Source organism: Lepus europaeus, chromosome 1 (genome assembly GCF_033115175.1).
Source record: "Lepus europaeus isolate LE1 chromosome 1, mLepTim1.pri, whole genome shotgun sequence".
Taxonomy (NCBI): domain Eukaryota; kingdom Metazoa; phylum Chordata; class Mammalia; order Lagomorpha; family Leporidae; genus Lepus; species Lepus europaeus.
The window spans coordinates 81,203,027-81,225,828 of NC_084827.1; the positions used below are offsets into that span (position 1 = coordinate 81,203,027).

General features: G+C 35.6%; 1 protein-coding gene across 1 annotated transcript in view; it reads right to left on the minus strand.

Moving 5' to 3' along the window:
- LRP1B (LDL receptor related protein 1B) overlaps positions 1–22,802 on the minus strand; it is a 2,136,850-nt gene that overhangs the window by 10,930 nt on the left and 2,103,118 nt on the right. Inside the window, exon 87 of the mRNA XM_062186250.1 lies at positions 3,737–3,813. Coding sequence (XP_062042234.1) covers positions 3,737–3,813 — 77 coding nt within the window. The remainder of the gene's footprint in view (positions 1–3,736; positions 3,814–22,802) is intronic.

The following is a 22,802-nucleotide window of genomic DNA, read 5'->3' on the forward strand; positions in this document are numbered from 1 at the left end:
TGTCTTATTCTCAGACCTATCTCTGGGATACATGACATTCTACAAAGAATGATAAACCTCCCCTATGTGAAATTAGAATAACAGCATTTCTTTGTGTATTTCAGTTATATCTCTCTATATCTGTATATTTCATATATATGTATATATATATATATATATATATAGTGATAATTGCAGGTATCAGACAATCAAGCATTTCTTTGTGTTAAAATATTATGATTCTAATACTATTTTAGATGCCTTAAAAATCAAAGCCCAGTGGCTGGTGTTGAAGCACAGTGGGTTAAACTGCCACCTACAATGCCAGAATAGCATGTAAGCACTGGTTCGTGTCCCAGCTGCTCCACATCCATTCCAGTTTCCTGCTAATGTGCTTGGGAAAGCAGTGGAAGATGCCCCAAGTACTTGGGCACCTGCCACTCACACGGGTAATCTGAATGAAACTCCTGGCTCCTGGCTCCAGCCTGGCCATTGCAGCATTTGGGGACTGAACCAGAGAATGGAAGATCTTTCTCTCTCCCTTTCTGATGCTTTCTCTCTGTAATTCTGCCTTTCAAATGAATAAGTAAATCTTAAAAAAAAAAAAAATCAAATCCCAGAGAACATCCTTATCACTTCTTAGAAATGATTAATAAAGCTGTATGTGAATTAGAAAGGTGAATCTCACTGCAAGTTAGCAATAATTGAATAGCTAGAGAAGCTTGGTTTTCAGGGTCCAGTGGCAATGGAATATTTCACTAGATGTGAAATCAAAGATTTGAGAACATTCTTAATGGTTGCATCTTTATTGGGACAGAGGATGTCACATTTTGGGGACACTTGACAACCATTCAAAAACCACTAGATTTTATCCAAAAGAATTAAAGTAACCCTATTATACTAGGATAAAACATTAATCTACCTTTTTATTCCTTTTAGAGTTATAGGGCAAGTTTTCCTAAGCAGAAATGTCCAATGATAAACACCTTTTAACAGAGTCATTACCTGGCCAACTTTGTTCAAGTCTGTGATAATTTGACATTTTCGTAGCTAACAGCCCTTTCACTGTGTATTGATACTTCCATTAAATTTAATGGCTTTCAATCATTGATGGAAGGAAGAGCCTCAGAATCTTGTAAGAAAGGGTTGTAACTATTTGTAACTCCTCCTACTTCACATTCTCTCTTTCAGTTCTGTTTTGGTTAATTGAGGCATTTTCTTATAAGGGAGGCTGTTCATTTCCAAAATGGTCAGAGGCCCCATTCTCCAAAAAGACATCTGGAGCATCCTTCTATTAACCATTTTCAAAACACCACATTTTGTTGTATGGAGAGTATATAAAATTTGAAAATCCAATAGATACTCTACTCTTTTCTCTTTTCTTTCAGAGATTTTAATCAACATTTAAAGTTATTTTTAACTATCTAAAAGGATACATATCTTACATGTGTTATATATAATTTAAAAATTGCCAAAATGTAAACATTAAAGTAACTTGAGTTTGAAATCCTCATTCACAAATTCAGTGCACTTTACAGATTGGTAACGTCAAGTATATTTTTCACTTGAAAATGCTTTTAACAATCGTTAAATTTTATAACTAGCTCACAAAAGCTCATTTAAATTAACATGTCTCCAGGATTATTACTAGTAAGATTAGTTTGTGTCCTAAATCCTGGGAAGAGAGGCAAGGAAGTACATGTCTTTTTCTTTTCCTCATATTTTGCATAGCACATTAGGCACAGCATATTTTTGCCATCTCTAGTTTTTTGGCCCATTACTTCCCTAAAGCCCTCTATCTTTCCTGACATAAGGAAAACACACTAATTCTGTGGTAAAACCAAAGTGCTATGTAACAAACTATTGCTTACCTCACCTTCACAAATTCAGATATTCATGTTTGGATTATTTTTCCTAGACTTATAAGGGAACCTCAGAAATGTGGAAAAAGTAAAATTTAAATATAATTGTATTTTGGAGTGAAAAAATCTTGTCATCCATGTATAGATTTTTTCCATTATCTACAAACATTTTGTTTTTCAAAGAGGCTCAAGCTTATTTACCTAAACTAATCTCCAAATGACAGAAGTTTCCACAGTGTTGCCTGAAGTTTTTAAGCAATGTTGTAGACACTATTTTGGGGGAAAGAAAGCAAACAGGTAGACAAGCAAACACTGAACCTGACTGTAGGATGTAAAGAACCATCCACTTTTGACTTTGATAATGTCTTTGTTCACCAATTCTGAAACAGTGCATTTTCTCATTTGTTTTTATGAAATCTTTCCTACCCACCAGTGAAGGGATAGCAAAAAGTGCTACTGTAAATGTTTAGAAATACAGTTTCCTCTTCAAGAAATGTATTTACCAATAGACATTAGACATATCAATTGACTTAATGTCAATAGATATTACAAAACTTTCAAACTTTTTCCATCCATTGTCAAGTTAAAAACACTAATGTGAATTGGGAGACTTGATTTAATAGTCCTATTTTGAAAATCTTTGTGACATCCTTTAGATTGGTCACTCAAGATGCACATAGGAACAATATACAGGTAGACCTATGATTATAGTTGCACAAAAAAGACTTGGAGAAATACTGAACTATAGTTTAAAAGACTTTAAAGCCAGTCCATTTAAAACAGAGAAGCAATAAGTCAATTTTGATCATTATTAAGAATTAAATGTTAAGTTACTTAGCTTCAAAACAACTGATCTATTCCAGATCTTTTTTTTTTCCACAACACACAGACATGCATTTCAAGACAGTACACTGAGCTCTAATTAAAAGGATGGATCATTTCTCTTCCTGGAGCATTTGCACTCCAGTTCTGTTGTCTGCAGCCTTCGTAATTGATGGGCACTTCTATAAAAAGCCTATGATAGGTTGGTGGATAAGTCTTCTTTGTTTTTAAACATTTTATTTCTTTTTTGTTTGCTTGTTTTTTTTTTTGTTTTGTTTTTGTTTTTTTGACAGGCAGAGTGGACAGTGAGAGAGAGACAGAGAAAGGTCTGCCCTTTGCCATTGGTTCACCCTCCAATGGCCGCCGCGGCTGGCGCACTGCGGCAGGCACACCGCACTGATCCAAAGGCAGGAGCCAGGTGCTTCTCCTGGTCTCCCATGCGGGTGCAGGCACCTAAACACTTGGGCCATCCTCCACTGCACTCCCTGGCCACAGCAGAGAGCTGGCCTGGAAGAGGGGCAACCGGGACAGGATCGGTGCCCCGACCGGGACTAGAACCCGGTGTGCCTTCGCCGCAAGGCGGAGGATTAGCCTAGTGAGCCGCGGCGCCTGCCTAAACATTTTATTTCTGAATAGCTTATATTTCCCCAAAAATCTTGAGATAAGGATACAAAGAGTTCCTATATACACTCTCATTCCATTTCTCCTAATAACATCTCATATTTGTATGTTCATCACAATTAATAAACCACACCCAGCTTCCACTAGTTTTGTTTCAAAGCCCTTTTTATCCTACCCACAGATGTATGTTCTGGTAAATTCCCTGGCTTGAGATTTACTCTCACTGCCTAAAACAGCATGTAAATACTAGATTTTGCCACCAGATTAGAGTGGAAGATATTTTTCAAAAGCACCTAACCAACAGCAGATCTCTCATGAAATTCCGTGTAGAAAACTTTACAAAACTCATTGTCCTCACTAATGACAAAACTAAAAAGACAAAAATATTTCTATACTTAGTAGACTACCCATATGTAGTAAAACACCCCAAGATACTAATCTCAGCAACTTACTTGTACTGATATGGTCAGACTTGCTGCTCTTTGGGGCTGGCCTCTCACACTGGGTGCCTGACCAATTGGTGGAGCATCTAGAATGAGCAACAACAGAAAATATCAGTGAATCACAACACCCAGAAGTCTGCTAATGCAATACTGTCAACCAAATGAAATGAAAAAGGAACCAGCATTACAAATTCACAAATATTAGGTAGAGATTCCTGCTAATGTCTTGCATGTTGTCAGTATGCTGAGGGTAACTTCAAATGGACATCATTTTTAAAATACTTTTTAAATCATAGGTTTATAAGCATTTTTCCTTATTCTATTTCAAATTAAAATTGGTACATTGAAGCCCTAACTAAGAACTTAACTAAGAATTAAAAATTAAGTTGAGAATTACTAAAAATTATAGATAGTCACGTAAAAAACTGAATTTCCATATCAAGCAAATGCCTTTGTATTAAGTTTCTGTGATTTGTTTTTCTGGTTGTTTTATATCCAAAGTGGAACTAGCTACCAAACGGCAAAGGTATTTATTTATCTCATAGCTCAAGCTGCAGAAATTTTACTTTCCTAATCAGATAAAGGGAAGCATAGTGCTTTCCAACTTAAAAACATATTTCTGTAAGCCTAAAGTCAAAAGACCGTGCCATGTTTGACATGAGAGTTGCTTTCTGCACATAGGTACCATGACATTATTATGAGAAGTCTATAGAGGATAAAAATAATAGATTTGAATAAAAGGCATTCTTTAAACACAGATCACAAATATATAATTAGCTGGTTGCAACAAAATAAATGTTGACTCTGTTATAGTTTTGTTTGAACAATGTCTACTGGCTAACACTGGATGCCTGTATGCATCTGTCAGAGGAAATCCATAGAGAAACAATTTAGTTGGCTTCTGTTCTTACTTAAAATGGCTGTCAAATAGCAGCATATTAAGAATAGTTGTGCACAATAAAAGAACAGCTTCCAAAACCATTCCAAGTGGATCTCTCTGGTCATGGTAGGCCAAACTAAATAACTGCAATTTCAAGGTCTTTGCCAGTTCTGTCACAGCCAATTCAGATAGCAGAAGCCGTTTTCTGAACTAGGTCTGTGATGCCATGAAATTTATTTGTGACATTCGTAAAGCCAGTATTGACTGTCCTAAAACACAAGTTCTCATAAAATCATCATTACTGAACACAAAAATTCATTTTGGAAAGCATATATTAACTTCAGCATAATTGACAATCATGTTACTATTAATAATGATAAATTATAAAACTATGACTATGATACATGATTTAGATGAAAATTAATATTATTTATACTATGACTCAGATCACTCATGCATTAATCCAGATTTTTGTTGTTACCACATAAAAGCTTATATATGATTTTCTATCAATCATATCTATTGTAAACTCTACAACTAAATCACTTATAAATAAATACATTTTTAAGACAACGTCTATAACTGTTACTCAAGTGAGGTAGTAGAATGAGCTCATTTCAATATAATTAGAAAAAGTGAACAATGAATAATATAATTGACTTTTAAATAATTCTTGTCTTCCTAAACTGTTTTGTAAATGAATGATTTGATGTTTCTAAATGTTCCAAGTTCACACAGTCCACCAACAATCAAAAATAAGATGTTGAGGAACACTTTGCCAACATATTCTTGGAATGAATTTTGATGACTGCAAAATTATTTTTGTTTTTGCTGTACTGAAAAGTCACATCTGCCAAATCTTACTAATTGACCACTGAGAATGTTATCCATGGTCCAATGAAAAAATAATACTTATACAGCTGATGTGTACAAGGTGAAACATGTGCGTTATACTGAATTATCGATAAAATATCAAAAATTTACTCTTTATGTTACCTTGCTAAAAAAGAAAACAACTAAATCAAGTTTCATCTTAAATCAGAAGAATGACCAGAAACACATTTTTAGTATCATAGTAAAGAAAAGAAGCCTTAGGGCTTATTGTTACACAGAATTGCTTTGAAGGCTGAAAGTAGAAGTGCTCGTGAATTGGAAACATATTCTAATTTTCAGATCATGTTTTGATGTGAATATCATATATTTTATGTACTTTAAGAAGTTATAGAAAAGTTGCTTTGGGGGCTCCAGATGAGAAAAATGGCATTTTTAAACAAAGAGGATAGGGGTAGTATGATTTTTATTCCAAACTCGAATTACTTAAGTAGGACAAGTGGTATTTGTCAATTGTGTGGTATAATTTTGTAATGTATCCATAGTTTGGAACCTAGTATTTATGAAACACACTGACGTCACTTCCTAATAGTTATAATCCTCTTTACTCTTAAAATTTGGAAATACATATTCAGGGACTATTTTACTTATTATATATAAGAAATAACTCTCAAAAACTGGAAGGAAGAAATAATTAGTTTTAACAGTTATTCATCTTAATCAGATAATGATCACTTTGCAATTCTCCCTCTACTGCTTATAAAATAATGTTTTATAGCCAAAGATAAAATATGTTCTACTGTTCTGCATTTGTTCCAGTCTTAAAAATAATCTCTTCTGAGATATTAAATCAAATAGAAATCATTCTTGTTGCCTACCTTACAAAATTACAACTTAAGGCACTTGCTTCTCCACAAGTTCTTTCAGTAGTTGATTTAAGACCAGGTATTTTTACCATCTTTATAGAAATTCATAAATCTTCATACTCTAAGTAGACTACAATGATCAAAGTCATTAATGGCCTAGCATTTAAGAACTGGAATGTGTGCAGATCATCAAAATTTCCCGTCCAATTCCTCACTGAGTTATTTGCATAACCATGTTGACTATAATTTTCCAGGCATCTGTCTCATTTTCATTATTTCTGAAGCAAAATCCATAGTCCATGCTCTGGTCATCTTTAATCTGCACTATTGCAATCCACTGTTCTCTGCTACTCATCCAGGAACAATTATCTTCAAGTTTGTCCTGCATATAACTTTTCCCCTTTTTCAAACAACTGCATTTCATTTATTGAAAAAATCATTGAATAGTTGCTTTCCAATGCCCTTAAGCTTAAGATAATGAAAATAAGTTTTACCTTATGTGATTACTATACCATTGTAAAATATTTAATTCTTTGAACACTTTAATGAATTATAAGTAAATATTGTTGGTAGAGGAATAGACTATTTTTATTATTTTTTAAATTTTATGCAAAGCAGGATGAAAGAGGCAAAAAGAGAGACAGAGTGTACTTCCTTCTGTGGGTTCACTTCCCAAATACCAGCAGCAACCAGGGATGGTCAAGCCCAAGCTGGGAGACCAGAATTCCATCCAGATCTACAACATGTGTTGCAGGGACTCAATTACATGGGCTATCATCTGCTGCTTTAAGGGTGCATTAGTAGGAAGCTGAATAGGATGCAGAGGTGGCACTTGATCCCATGGGATATGAGCATCCCCAGCAGCAACTTAACCCACTGAGCCACAATGCTCACCCATATCCTTTTAAAATGTTTATCTCTTTTATCATCATCTAGATATACTGTTTTTAGCAGCTTCGTGGAGAAAATAGCTACCCTGCAAAGGCTTATTGCTCTAACATTCTTCGACTTCTTCCGTTATGTTGGGAGGAAAATTATTTATTGTTACATTGTTTCTTAATTTTATTCTTCCACTTTCATACTTGCCATTTATATAAAATTCTCTTGAGTATAACATATTTTACAATATTTCCTTCATATTCTGGGATAGGATAGTTATCAAGCTGAAAAATTTATGAAAATTCAAATTCTGGGGTCCCATATACTAGAGAATTCATTAAGCAGCATGGGGTTGTGGCCAGAAGTCTACATTTTAACAAAGTTCATCAGATTCAAGCAATTTACAAATCGAACTTAAAGAAATAATTATGATGAATTATTATTATATACCCCACAGACTTTGTTCTAACACCAAATATTGTTCATTACTTTTGATCATAAGATGAGAATAACAATACACATGCCTAGCATGAACACTTAAAATATTAAATTTGATATGTGTCCTTTAGAGAGTTCTGATGAACTGAGTGGGTATATTTGTTTATTTATTATAATTAATTCTCATCTGAAACACATGATTACTTAATTTTTTGTAAAGTCTATACAATTATTATGTAGCTACAATATTTTTGTTTAAACTATAATTTTTTACAGTGTAGGGGAAATCCTATATAAAGGCAACAATATATTATTATTATAAAATATATTGCTATTATAATTGATGTTATTGAGGAAGCACAATAAACAATTTTATGATATCAAAATAAGTTTGGCATAGACATTGGGACAAAAATCTTTAAAATAGAAGTTATTAGAGTGAATAGCACAATGATAATATATAATTAAACTGTCCAAAGTAATGATAGTTCTGCAGAAGTAAACTACTTACTACAAAGAGGACTAAAATCAGATATAAAATACTGAACATGTATTAAAATCTTTAGTTACTGTCTTTCAAAATAATCAGGATCAAGTTCCATGAACTTGTGTCATTTCACATAAATGTGCTCTTGCACTGCTCAATTTGGGAGGACTTTAAAATAAAATAACGAGATTAATATCTGTTCCTTTTTTCATAAAAGTTAGAGGTCATAGGATTCTTCTGTTCATAGTAAAATTCAAAGATGAAATTTAAAGCATTTTGAAATTAAATGTGTTCTCTTATATATATATGTGTGTGTGTGTGTGTGTGTGTGTGAAGTTGCCCTTATTAACCATGATGATAGAGACATTAAGAAAGAAAAATCTTTTAATATTCCATTTTCTTTCTCCACACAGGAAAAAAAATGAGATAAAGAGATTCAAAAAACTTTGTAAATATTGTACATGATCCTGTACATGTATGGAAAATATGATTTACAACTTGTGCACCAAATTTTGCAAAAGTAGTTTGATGTATTAAAAAAATTTAAAAGCTATGTCAATTACAACACCTTTTACATAAACTCTACAACTTTCACTTTTCAGGTGTTCAGAGCATGAGTATATTTACCTGATACTCCCAACTTTGAATCTCAGCACTCTCTGCTGGAACCTTTAAAACCCTTTCCCATACAGTTAGTAGCATTGCAGACTGCAAAGATTTTCACTGTGCTTTTGAAATATATATGTGTATTTATTTATCTACTTAATTTTACTTTAAAACTACTCCTCATATGCTACAATTTCATAACATCCTAAGATAAAATCATTTCATTTTATGTACCAAAATTGTAAGAATCATCACATTCCTTCAGACCTGCGGTCAGTAATACCCAGTCTCTGGCAGAGACAGCGAGGGACATATTGAAGGATAATAATATCTTTTTTAATATCAATTTCACATTTTCTGATGATTCCAAAGTACTGCAGCTTTATCTCACAGATTTTAAAGATCCATCACTTATAAATTCATGTAAAAACAGTATATACAATCTTATTTTGAATCTTACTTTGATTCAATTAATACAATTTTGAACTTCTATAATTTGCTTTGTATTTTTTCCACTAGATATTTTCAAAAATTAGTTGCTTGAGACTACGATTTCCCCATATTCAGCACAGTTCTCTGGCCAAATTACATGGCCATAGTCAAACGATATTGTGCAATACTTTCTTCTAAAGGCTTAAGGGTTTATCTTAAATTTTATTTGTTGTAATGGCCAGACTTTATCCAACTCCATAACATACTGTAATGCCAAGTTATAAAATATTAAACTACATTTTAAGTGTTAACTTAAGCACTGCTTAAGATCATTAAGATGAAACTAATCTTACCTTAATGTTAAGAATATATGATCAGAAATAGTTCTTGATTTCTGAGAAGTGTTAATGTGGTAAACTAAAGGAAAATAATGCTATGTTCAATAAACTTTGACCAAAAATATTACAGAAAATGTATGGGCTAATAAGAATTTTCATTTGAAGAGGTGATCATGGCAAAAATAAAATTAATAAAATGAATTGTCTAATGTTATTTATCTTAATAAATAGGACAAATACAAAAGATAAAGTGAAATGGTTTTCCAAGAAATTATCCATAAAAAGGGGCTTATCAAGTTCGGGTCATTTAAAATAGAAATGCTTAAACATCAAATTCTACACAGTTCACTTATGCAGAAATAACTAATGAAATATAAAATAACTGAAAAATATGAAAAGAATGGGATCTCCAGTGATGGGAAACTTTTACCATCTAGACATTCACCAGGAAATTTTGTTGAAGGCAGATCAGAAATGCATAAGGTATTTTTTAAAGTGACTAGAGGATGAATTCTGTTTAACTGAATGCATTACATGCATCAACTGAAAAGAAAAAGGAACAATCATAAAATTAGTATTAAGTAATATGGTAAAAGTAATTGAAGACATAAAGTAGGGTATTATGTTAGAAGCTGTGGTTAATATTCTATAGCTAAAGCTGAGAAGCAAGACTGAATGTAGGCTGCAATACTAGTGAGAAACTCCCAAGATAAATGGCCAAATCCAAAAGTGGTTTAAAAACACAGCGCGGTGGAAGAATGCTCAATGCTTAGTGCCAGGCAGACAAACTAGCTCATTACCTGATTGTTTTATGATTTAACCACAAACTAAACCATAAAACAATTTTCAATGAAAACTGAACAAAGATCCTTCCTACTCTTCAAGACTTCTGAAGTGCAACATGACAAGACTGAAGGTATCATTGGAATGTGTTGTATATCCAACAGCAGTTCTTAAGTATTGTGTAAGGTAAGGCTGTGTAGATTTGGGGGTAGTGGTAGGATATCAAGAGGTATTAGAGTAAGGTTGTGAGAATGTACAACATATGACTCTACTTTTCTAAAATACTCAATTCACTTTCAATTGAGACACTCATCAGCTGAGATACTGATGCTTAAGTTAGCCACTTGTTTAATGATCAGCCAGAAACACTGACTTACTGAAGTCCATCTCCTTTCTGGGACATCATCATAACCTTTCTTCTAGTTACCAGCTTTTTTGTTGATTCCTATATATTCATAAAAAAGGTAACATGAAGTTTTGGGAAGCAAAACAGTTATAATGGATACAGGGATTTCAAATTAGTGTCTTTTTTAATATTCCAGTTACCACCATTGGATCTTCATCAAAATCTAGGGCTAGTATTTTCAAGATTTTTAAAAAAAATTTTCATTACTTAAAAGCAGAAGGGGCTAGAGCTGTAATGTGGCAGGTAAAGCTGCCGCCTGCAGTGCTGGCATCCCATATGGGCGCCAGTTCCAGTTCCAGCTGCTCCACTTCTGATCCAGCTCTCTGCTGTGGCCGGGAAAGCCTTAGAAGATAGCCCAAATCCTTAGGCCCCTGCACCTGCGTGGGAGACCCAGAAGAAGCTCCTGGCTCCTGGCTTCAGATCGGCGCAGCTCCGGCCATTGAGGCCAAATGGGGAGTGAACCAGTGGAAGGAAGACCTATCTCTCTGCCTCTCCTTCTCTCTCTGTTTAACTCTGACTTTCAAATAAACAAATAAATATTTAAAAAATAAAAACAGAAAAAGCAATAAAAATAAATAAGATAGACTGTGATGAAATAAGAAAGACTTGATGAACTCCTGCTTCAGCATTAATTAACAATTTTGTCTATCCTGTATAGATGTTAATTAGTCACAAAACACTCACCAAATTTGTGGAACATAGGAATATGTTGCAGACAGAAACATCTCGAAGTTTATGACAGAAGATGCTCACTAACATATATTTCTTCCCTAAATCTAGTGTTAGGTGACTTTTCCTTGACTCAGGATGAAGAGAATCATGCAGGCAACGATATAAAAACTGAATCCAGAATAAGAAACAAATGGTCTCAATAAATCAAAAATGCTATAAAAGATTAGAGTGACATTTTACATTATAGAGAAAATTGATATTTTGGATCATTTATAAATACTTTTACATATTTGATCAAAATACAATCACAAATATGCAAAAATACATCTTGTATCTCTGTACATATGTATTGTATATATGTGTGTGTATATATACATATTTATACCTACACAACTAAATATGTATTTGTTTTTTTAAAGATTTATTTATTTATTTGAAAGTCAGAATTACACAGAGAGAGGAGAGGGAGAGTGGGAATGGGAAAGAGATAGAGAGAGAGAGAGAGAGGTCTTCCATCTGCTGGTTCACTCCCCAGATGGCTGCAATGGATGGAGCTGCACCCATCAGAAGCCAGGAGCCAGGAGGGAGCTTCTTCTGGGTCTCCCACGTAGGTGCAGGTGCCAAGGACTTGTGCCATCTTGTACTGCTTTCCCAGGCCACAGCACAGAGCTGGATCAGAAGTGGAACAGCTGGGTCGCGAACCAGCATTCATATGAGATGCTGGTATTTCAGGCCAGGGCGTTAACCCACTGCACCACAGCACCACCCCTAAATATGTATTTGTGTATGAATATGCTGGACTATGATTTAAAGGTAGAGATCAGTATTCATGTTTTCATTTACTCATGAACAATGCCCAGTACATAGTCTATATATATATTTGGTCAATCAACATGTTTGCTGTTTGACAAAAATGAATGAATGAATATATGAAGGAATGGGAAGGGCATTGCAGAGCATTTGTGAATACACATTTAATATACATATCATGTACCATGCCATTTTCTCTGAAAAATACATAGCATCATTTAGAAAAAAGAACTTTCAACTGGTTACTAATCAGTAAAGCTCTCACTGAAAGGATGGTTAATTCACTATGAAAATATTTTACATACTAGAATTAGAGTAAATATTTTCTTATTCCTTCCTTCCTTCTTTCTTCCATTCATTTATAAATTAATTTCTCTCTTTAAAATTAAAATTAAATTTAAATTGCAATGCAGACACCTTAGCAACTTGGACAAATGCAGACTTATAAAGCTAGCGATGTAAATTGTATGCCATTCAGTTCTTGTCTTGGGATGCAGCAAACTGAGAAATTGTTATTTCTCTTTCCATGACAAAATTTTGTTCTATGAATGTCTGCCTGATAGATGTTTTCATGTGAAAATCAGTTTTATATTAAAAATAAACATGAAATTAAATGTAAATGTAATTTAATTTTGTAGATAAATTTTGAAACGACTGAAATTGAAGTGCTGGAGTAGATGGCAAAAATGGCATGTATGTTTTGATATCATATAGACAAGGGTTGGAATTCAGGTTTCCCTCTTGGCAATGTGTGTGTCTTACAGCATTTCACCCAGTGCAGGTTTCTCATGTCAAATAACAGCAAGATCCATACTTGCTGATTTTGTCACTTGCTGCACTCTTAGATAGCCTCTTGAATTTTAAACTTTTTTCTCCCTTAAATTCATTTCCTTTCCTTTCCATTTTATATTTTTCACATTTCGATCAATTTTGTATGGTTTCATTTCACTATCTCAATTTTTCCTTCCTTTCTTTCACTTTTTTTTTTTTTTTTTGCTAGCATGTTGAACATTATAGAAGCAACAAAGCAAAATTTATTCAGGACTCTGGAGATATTAAGTGAGATAATATATAGAAAATGTGCATAAGGGGCCAGTGATACGCACAGAGGGTTAAGCTGCCATCTGTGATGATCCAGTTTGCATGTGGTTGCTCCACTTCCAATCCAACTTCCTGCTAATACCCCTGGGAAGGCCATGAAAGGTCTAAATACTTGGGTCCTAGCTCCCCATGCTGGAGATCCTGATGGAGTTCCTGGCTCCTGGTTTCAACTTGGCCCAGACCTGGCTGTAGCAGGCATCTGGGGAGATCTCTCTCTCTCTGTTTTTTTTTTTTTTTTTTTTTTCTCTCTGTCTAATGCTTTTTCAAATAAGTAAATAAAACTTTAAAACTATGCATGCCATCTGTGTTTGCTGAGATGACACAATGTTATGAATATGAAATTTGATGATTTCTGTATGGCATACTACGTTCAGTATCATTGTAATTTCTGATTTGTATTCCTAATGGAATAGGTGTTAGACTTCAGTTTCTATCGTCCTTTAACATGATGGTGTCTTCTGCTACTATGGTAGGGTGAAAAAGAAGAAATAAAATATTTCCCTAATTCTGAGTTTATAAGGTATCCATTTTTTTCCATACTCTTTTGTGACTGGTTAAACATGAGTCTAACCTTCCTTCAGGAATTGCACAGAGCTAGATTGAAGGTTGATTCATTTAATTTTGATTTGTTCAAGTGTGGAACATGAGGAAGAGATACCTTTGTTTTTATAAATTTGTGAAACTGGGAATTGTTATAGCAGTGAAGTCTAAGGAAGTAATCTGATAGAAAATAATTTAAATGGTTAAAGAGGGAACAGTTATTACACAATGAAAGTAATGTGTAGTTGTATTGTGTTTGGTTTCTTTGGGTATTCTGATCTACTGATTATATCGAAGGCCAAGAAATGTCCCCAAGACAATGGAAAATAACATGACTAAATCAAAGCTATGTAACAATAGCTTCCCATTATATAAATATGTAATAATTGTTGTTATTAAGCAATGTCACTTCCTCTCTGTAAGCACAACTGGACTTTAAGCTTGTACAGAAAAACAATATATCTATGTTTCACTTTTTTTCCTGTCGCATGACAAGGGCAATGAAAGTTACAATAAGCTCCAATCTGTTACCTGGATCATGAAGGAAAGATATTGATGTGACAGGTTTTCTGAGCCTTTCCTCCTCCAAAACTCATGCACATTTCAGATTTTGTGCTTTGAAAATATGCCAAGGGGCAGAAAGCAAATCAGGGACATGCAATGACCTGACTCTGGAAATGTGGACAACACAGGCTACTAGAGCTGAATGGCTCAGTACCCTTGCTGAAACTTGTGATCTGTCTGAAATCACTCATGACAACTTCCTTGGGTTCCTCTCAAGTACTTGGTGTGGGGCCACAAGGTTGCTGGTCCGCATGGAGGAGTGCTGCTCAGCCTGACAGCAGGACCAGTGAAGAACAAATTGTGTGGTCTCCTCTTGGTAAGGTCAGTATTTTGAGAAACCAAGACCTTAATTAACCGTCACGATGTGGAAGATTAATTTCTACCTTTTATAAATTTGTGACAGAACAGAACTTATTATCTTCCTCCTAAAAGCCTCAACAAAGGTTTCTGTAATACCTGTGCATTTTCTTGCGTATTTCTCAGCCTAAGGACTTAAAAACTAATTCCGAACTTATAATAAAATAATTAGACTGGAACAATCACAAAACCAAAGGAAATGACCAGCTGCCTAATTTAGATCACTCTCTAATCAATGTCCCTTTGGTCCTTACAGCAGTATCTTTCTGCATTTTGGAGGTCTAGTTTGAACATGTCTAAAAAACTGGTTCCTGTGACTGATTTTCAACATAATTGAAACACCTTTTTTTCGTTTGTTGTCACTCAATAGAATTTGAGTTGGGCTTTACTTTGTTATAGTTCCCTGTTGCTGTTACTGTCATTGCCATTGCACTAGTAACATTTTGTTTATGGCAAATTTTTTCTTATTTTTGATAACAAGTTTTTTTTTTTTTTTTTTTTGGACAGGCAGAGTTAGACAGAGAGAGAAAGGTCTCCCTTCTGTTGGTTCACCCACCAAATGGCCACTACGGCTGGAGCTGCACAAATCCGAAGCCAGGAGCCAGGCGCTTCCTCGTGGTCTCCTATGCGGGTGCAGGGCCCAAGCATTTGAGCCATCCTCCATTGCCTTCCTGGGCCACAGCAGAGAGTTGGACTGGAAGAGGAGCAACCAGGACAGAATCCGGTGCCCCGACGGGGACTAGAATCCAGGGTGTCGGTGCCGCAGGCGGAGGATTAACCTAGTGAGCCGCGGCGCCGGCCGATAACAAGCACTTTTTAAAAACCCTTTTTGTTTTTCCTCTGCTGACTCCTGGACTCTCAAATTTTACCAGGTTCTGACTTTTTTTTTCTGGTCTACTAAAATGGCTTTCAAAAGTGTTTATTATGTTTAAAACAATATGCTATGTGTTTTACATATACTGCATTTTTTAATCTGAGAGAAATCTTAAGGGATACCCACAATGCTGGCCTTGAGTATTATTTTCTTATAGGATATCATATCTTATAACACAATATGGGCATCAAGTTGCTAAGGTTTTTAGAAATGTTAGGCACATTTTACATGGAGAATGCATACTAGCTTTGGGGGTAAAATAGATACATTAGACATGTCTTAACATGAAGGAATTTACAACTTTGCTGTAGAGAAATAGACCTATAAATGTAAAAGGGACGTGGAGCAGAGAAGGCAGCATTTCCAGGCCAATTTCACTGAAATGTGTCTCATGTCCAAAGGCCACACACAGTGGAGAACTCAATTCCCATAAAAATATGGAATAATTTATAGCAATATGAGAATTATACATGAACACACATACAGACACATGAAAGAAAAGGGGATTTTTTTTTTTTTGAAAATCATTTTCTTTAAAAAAGATAAAGTAGATGCCTAAAGAAATCTAACCAAACCAAACTAAACAGGGATGCAGGGAAAATGCTCACAGCAAGTTATTGTTAGCTTATGTTTGAAAGAAGAAGTAGAACATAAAAAACTAACAGCGCTATCTTGTTTTTGACCACACGGAGAATTGTTCTTGCTATGAGCAAGAAGCAATAACATATATTATGAGAAATGTCCCAGAGTTTTGCCATACTGCCATTTTCAGAACAGTGAGTGAGTTGATATGTTTTCAGAAGCAATGTAATAATGTAAGAGATCTTTTTGGTTCTCTGTTTTCAGATGATTCAAGTAACTTTAAAACTTATTTTTTCTTTCGTTTCTGAAAGTATATGAATTATGGGAAAAATGATCTTAAAAATACTAATAAAGTTGTACTAGTAATAGTTACCCATTGTTATCCTTTTATACAGGTTTAACAGATTTCTTTGGATATGTGCATATATATTACATATAATCATATATATATATATATATGTCTGCATATATGTCTCTGTGTATATTTCCACACACCAAAATATGTTTAAGTATATACTTTTCTCCAAATTGGATTATATGCTACACACACACACACACACACATATATATATAGCCAAATTTATTTATATACAATATTCTTACTTTCATGTTTATTTTATGTTTTAATTTACTTTCTTTCTGTAACTGAAATGCATGTGGTCCATTAAACTATTAAATGTTGCCGTCTCAGAGAGGCTGTCCTTAACCACATTACTTCAGATTTTAAATCTCCCTTCAAAATTACATATCCCTCCTCTCTGCTCTATTGTTTTCCATACATGACAATGGAAAACAATATTAACATACTTAAGATAAAGTTCACACTTATTTTCTCCATTTTTATGTCCTTACTCTTAGACTTTTAACCACAAAGTTAAACATCATTATTGTTTTTGTTCATTGATACATTTTCTAGTGACTGATATAATGTTTAGTATAGTGATGTTGATGAATTAATAGGACAAGAGAAGATTGGGGGCATTTCTGTCAACTCAAAAGACAAATTGTAAATAAAACAAAGGATAGGCACTTGAGATTCTAGCTCTTAAATAATAGGTCTACTACACAAGGGGTTCATAACAACAAAGAGGTGAGGAGTATTTTCTCTTCTCAAGTTAGGTGCATATAGCTTAATCAGATGCCTAAATAAACTTGCTTGTATTATTTTGAATTTTCAGAGTAATAAATCATATAGAAAAATTAAAGAATATTATTTATTTGTGATCCATAAATTTTGTGATTAGCTCCTCATTTACTCTGTAGAATTAACAACAGATTTTCTGTTATTTATCTTTTCTGGCATTGGGAATGTCTACTTAGTGTCTTGACATGTATTTTAGAGAAACTTTGAAAGAATCTATATCTGGTGCTATTACTCAGACCAAGTTTTAACCTTTTCTAGATAAACTTGGAACTGGTCCACATTTGAATACATTGTCATTTACAGTTTTGTAGTGCATTAGTGAACAATTAGTTCAAACCCATTACTTTAGAGATGAAGAAAATATGATACAAAGAGCTAATGTAACTTTCCCACAGTGACAGTTTGACTCATAAAATCCATAACTTTGGACCCGGTATTTCCCTTTATGAGTTTTAAGCCTAGAAAACTAATTAGATGAGTCAATAGATACTTATGTAGCAAAGTTTCATTGCAGGAAATCACAGTAGACATTAACAAATACACACCTGTGCATGTGCCTGTTCACACACACACAAACACACAGTTGTGGAATTCTACAGGGTTGGTAAAATAAAGTTGGAAAAATCCACAGAGTGGCATGCTGGACAATCATTAAGAAGAAGAGTATCTAATTATATACCTGGATGTTTAATAATGTTCACAGTGTACACAAAATTAAAATAATTTATATCATATGATATCATCTGAGTATATAATACTCTGCAGTTATATTTTGCATAAAGAAGTTCTGATTGAAAATAAAATAGTAATGGTAATTACTAGAAAATGTGGGCCTTTTAAGTGATTATCAGAATTACAATTTTTTAAAATAATTATCTATGGTTTAATAAAATAAAGAAAACCTATGAAATGTTGGCTTTGAATTCTTTTATTCTAGTCTGAGAAGAAATGTGTGAATAAAATGTGTTAATAAAAAGTGTTAAGCTGAGTGTCATCAGCAGTATAGAGAACTCTGAGTGATTGCTCCAAATGATATTATAAAAAGGAAAGATAAAAAATGAACTGTACAAAAACAAATAAGGATTTTAAAAATTTTACTGCTCTACTTAAATACCAAAATCTTAGATAAGAGCTGTTTGTGAAAAACAAAAGCTAGAGTTCAGGATGCCTCAGAAAACTGCAGTAAGTTATCTAAAATAAAGTCATATATCACAGTACCGTATCACCAAGATTTAAAAATAAAAGCTAGTTATATGTCTTGAGAGATAGTCAACAAACACAGGCTTAGACCAGGCTTATCTGTCTCTACACATTTCTTTCCTATAGAGATTTATAATGTACACGCTAGACTCATCATTTTAAAAAGGCTAAAGCTGAGTGGCCAATGAACCACACCAACAGTAACTGCAGGGATAAGTATATGGATCCAGGTAAGTCTGACTGCGAAACCTGGCTTCTTTTTTTTTTTTTTTCTTTGACAGAGTTAGACAGTGAGAGAGAGAGAGAGAGAGAGAGAGAGACAGAAAGGTCTTCCTTCCGCGTGTTCACCTCCGAAATGGCCTCCATGGCCGGCAAGCTGTGCCGATCCGAAGCCAGGAGCCAGGTGCTTCCTCCTGGTCTCCCACGCGGGTGCAGGGCCCAAGCACCTGGCCCATCCTCCACTGCACTCCCAGGCCACAGCAGAGAGCTGGACTGGAAGAGGAGCAATCGGGACAGAATCCGTTGCCTCAACTGGGACTAGAACCCTTTGTACCGGCGCCGCAGGTGAGGATTAGCCTAGCGAGCCGTGGCGCAGGCCAAACCCTGGCTTCTTTACACTTACCATATCTTGCTGTAAAATCAACAGAACTCTGTTACTGTCTGTCTCACCTTTGATAGTGAAGATACTAGCCCATAAGTGGATTCCTTTAGTCCTCCTTGTAGGAGACAGGGTGAGCAGAGCAAGGATTTGAATCTATATTCAAAATACTGAAACCAGGAGGAGGAATTCTCAAGGGAGGAATCCCTGCCCTCTTTGTACTTTACTGTATCCATTCATGGGTACCCCAGCACTGCTGATTTATGCCTAGCAGAAGTTCAATGGCATATCTCAGTATCTCCCTGCTCGTCAATGCTGTGGTTTTTGCGGGGCTGGCTACTGTGCTTCTGAGGTTATACAACAACAAAGAGACTGTGGAAATGTAGGAAACTCCATTAAATCAGTGAGTATATTCTTAGTAGAGTGGGCACCAATGGATTCTTCGGCTAGAATGCATGTAGTGACTGTATCCATTTGCTAGAGCTTCCATAACAGAAGCCACAGACAGGTGAACTTAAACAACAGTATTTTATTTTCTCTCAGGCTAACTGCTTAGTCTGAGATCAAAGTATCAGCAAGTTGGTGTCCCCTGAAGGCTCTGTCCTTGGCTTGTGGATGGCCATCTTCTCGCCGTGCCTTCAAATGGTCTCCTCTCTGTGTCTGTGTCCAAATCTCTCTTCTAATGACACCTGTCATCAATTTAGGGCAACTGCAATAACTTCATTTATACTTTAATCACCCCTTAGAGGCCCAATTTCCAAATACAGTCGCATTCTGAGATACAGAAGATTAGAGTTGTCACGAATAAACTTGGGTGGTAAAGTTTATCCTCTATCTCACACTCCCTGGCTCCTCCAAAATTCCTATCCTTTTTGCATGCAAAATACATTTGTTCACCAACTCAGCCTTCAAATTTTAAATGCATTTTCCCAAAGAGAAATTGGAAAAATTCTCAAAGGTCTGAAACTCAGCAGAGCCAATTCTATTAGAATGTAAGGCTTGAGAGCAAACATCTTTGGCTTGCTACCCTGGCTCCTGGCTCTAGCAGGATGGCTGTCCTATTTTCTGAATCCATTGGAATGTAGCCCATCACCCTCTCAGTTGTAGGTGGCGTTCCACTTCTCAGGCCCAGAGCAACAGCCTTGTCCCCAAGGCCCTGGGTGAAACTCTGCTCTCTTAGCCCTGGAGGCTTCATTTTGGTCGCTGAAATGGAGGAGTTGACTGGCCCTGGAAACCAAGAAGGAGACAGCCCTTTCCCCCAGGCCTGTTGATCTCTGCATCACTTTCAGAGTTATACTTCCGTTTTCATAAAAGAAAATACAAGTCTGCTGTGCATAAATCCATTGAACCACATCATATAGACTCTCTGAAATCCAGCAGCCTTGTTTCATTTTGTCCTATCTCTGACTCCTTTAGTCCGAGCTTACAGTATTCATGCTAGGATGGCTGATTAGATCCATGAGACACATCATAATCTCTTAATAGGTAATGCTTGTCCAGCCATGCCCTTGACATATTCTCCAGTATATGTTTTCTCATTTTTTCTTTCTTCCTTTTTTTTGAAATATGGATAGGTTAAATATTTTCCATATCTTCAAGTTCTGGTTCAGTTTTACTCAACAATTCCTTTCATTTATTTCTGCCTTTTTGTATTTTATCGCAAGCAGCAAGGAGCAACCAGTCTATACCATCAACATTTTGCTTAGAAACTCAGTTAAATATTAATCACTTGCAAATTCTATTTACACAAAACACTAAGTCACATATCACACTATTTTCTTTGTCATTTTATGACAAGGGTTACCCTTCCTCCAGATTTCTCTAACCTGTGACTTATTTCCATCTGAGATCTTATCAAATGCACCTTTAATATGTGTGTTTCTAGAAACAGTTTCTTCAGGCATTCTAGGCTTTTGAAAAAAGTTTTTTTTTTTATTTGAAAGACAGAGTGACACAGAGAGAGAGAAAGACATCTTTCATCTGCAGGTTCACTCCCCAAATAGAGGCAATAGCTAGCTCTGGGCCAAGCTTAAGGCAGGAGCCTGAAACTCCATCTAGATCCCCACATGGGTGGCAGGGGCCCATGTAACTGGGCCATATTCCTCTGCACATACTCTCAGGCACATTGGCAGGGACCTGAACTGGAAGTAGAGTAGCTGGGATTTGATTCAGGTTCTGATATGGGATCTTGGTGTTGTAAGTGGCAGCTTAACTCACTGCACAATACTAGTCCCAATATGTTTAAACATGTGTTTCAAAACACTAATATTCTTCACCCAGTACTCAGCTCTAAAGACAATCCCACATTTTCAAATTTGTCATAGCAGTATTCTGCTTCCTGGTTGCAAAATCTATGTGTTTTCTGTGGCTACTGTAACAAAATAATATAGAGTTGGTGATTTAAAATGCAGAAATGTATTTTCTCATAGGAGAGTGGGCTTAGATCAAGATGCCATCAGGTCTGGGGTCTTCTGAGACCACTGTGTTTGGCTTGCAGAAAGATACATTCAAGCTGATGGTCATATGATCCTCTCTCTGTGTATGTACAGCACATCTGGTGGGTTCTCTTTGTTCTAACCTCCTCTTTAACAAGTCCCATAGTTGGGGGCTGGTGCTGTGGCACAGTGTGTTAACACCCTGGCCTGATGCGCTGGCATCCCATATGGGTGCCGATTCGAGACCCGGCTGCTCCATTTCCAATCCAGCTCTCTGCTATGGCTTAGGAAAGCAGTAGAGTCCTTGGGCTCCTGCACCCATGTGGGGGACCTGGAAGAAGCTCCTGGCTTTGGATTGGCATAGCTCCGGCCATTGTGGCCAATTGGGGAGTGAACCAGCAGATGGAAGACCTCTCTCTCTCTCTGCCTCTCCTCTCTATGTGTAACTCTGGCTTTCAAATAAATAAATCAATCTTTTTTTTTTTTTTTTAAAAAAAAAGGGTCCATAGTCAGATAGGATTAGGGTCCACCCTAATGATCTCATTTACTAAATCATCTCTTTACAAGGCTATATCCATGTATAATCCTATTTTCAGATACAGGGTATTAGGGTTTCAGGATACGAATTTGGAGGAATGGAGGAACCTCCATGGTGGAGAATGTCTTACCAGAGGGCCATAGAAGGCCTGTGAAATCATTTGACCTGGCCTTGGCAAGCCAATCAAAGGAGGGACTTAAAATTCAATAAATCTGTATCAGGCAAAGTTTTAAATTGATAATTTGGAATGGCCTGTGAATGATGCCATAAGTATTAAATGGTTCCTGGCAGAGAAAAAGGTTACCCACCCCTGCTAGCCTGCAAGTTGACAAAAATAAAAATTTACATATATACTTTTTTTCTCTTTGAAAGTTGATTCGTTTCTTTTAGAACCTTCTGTTAAGTCCAATCCTACCAATATTTGCTATTCATGTGTCATATGTCTCACACACAGAGATCACACCTGAGTTGACACTAATGGGATAATAAGTTTACTAGAAAAAAAAAAATGAAGAGACTCATTTGAGTCCAGTGAAATGTGTGAGAAAGACCCCTGTGTGTTAAGTGCACCTGTGCCCGTGTTGGAATAGCAGGACTACCAGGGATGAGAAGGCGGCTATAAACAAGTCTTTATCCCTGGAAGGTGAACAATACGGTGGATATTGCAGGGAAGTAATGCTGTGGAGGTAGGTCTATGCTGTAAAGAATATTAAA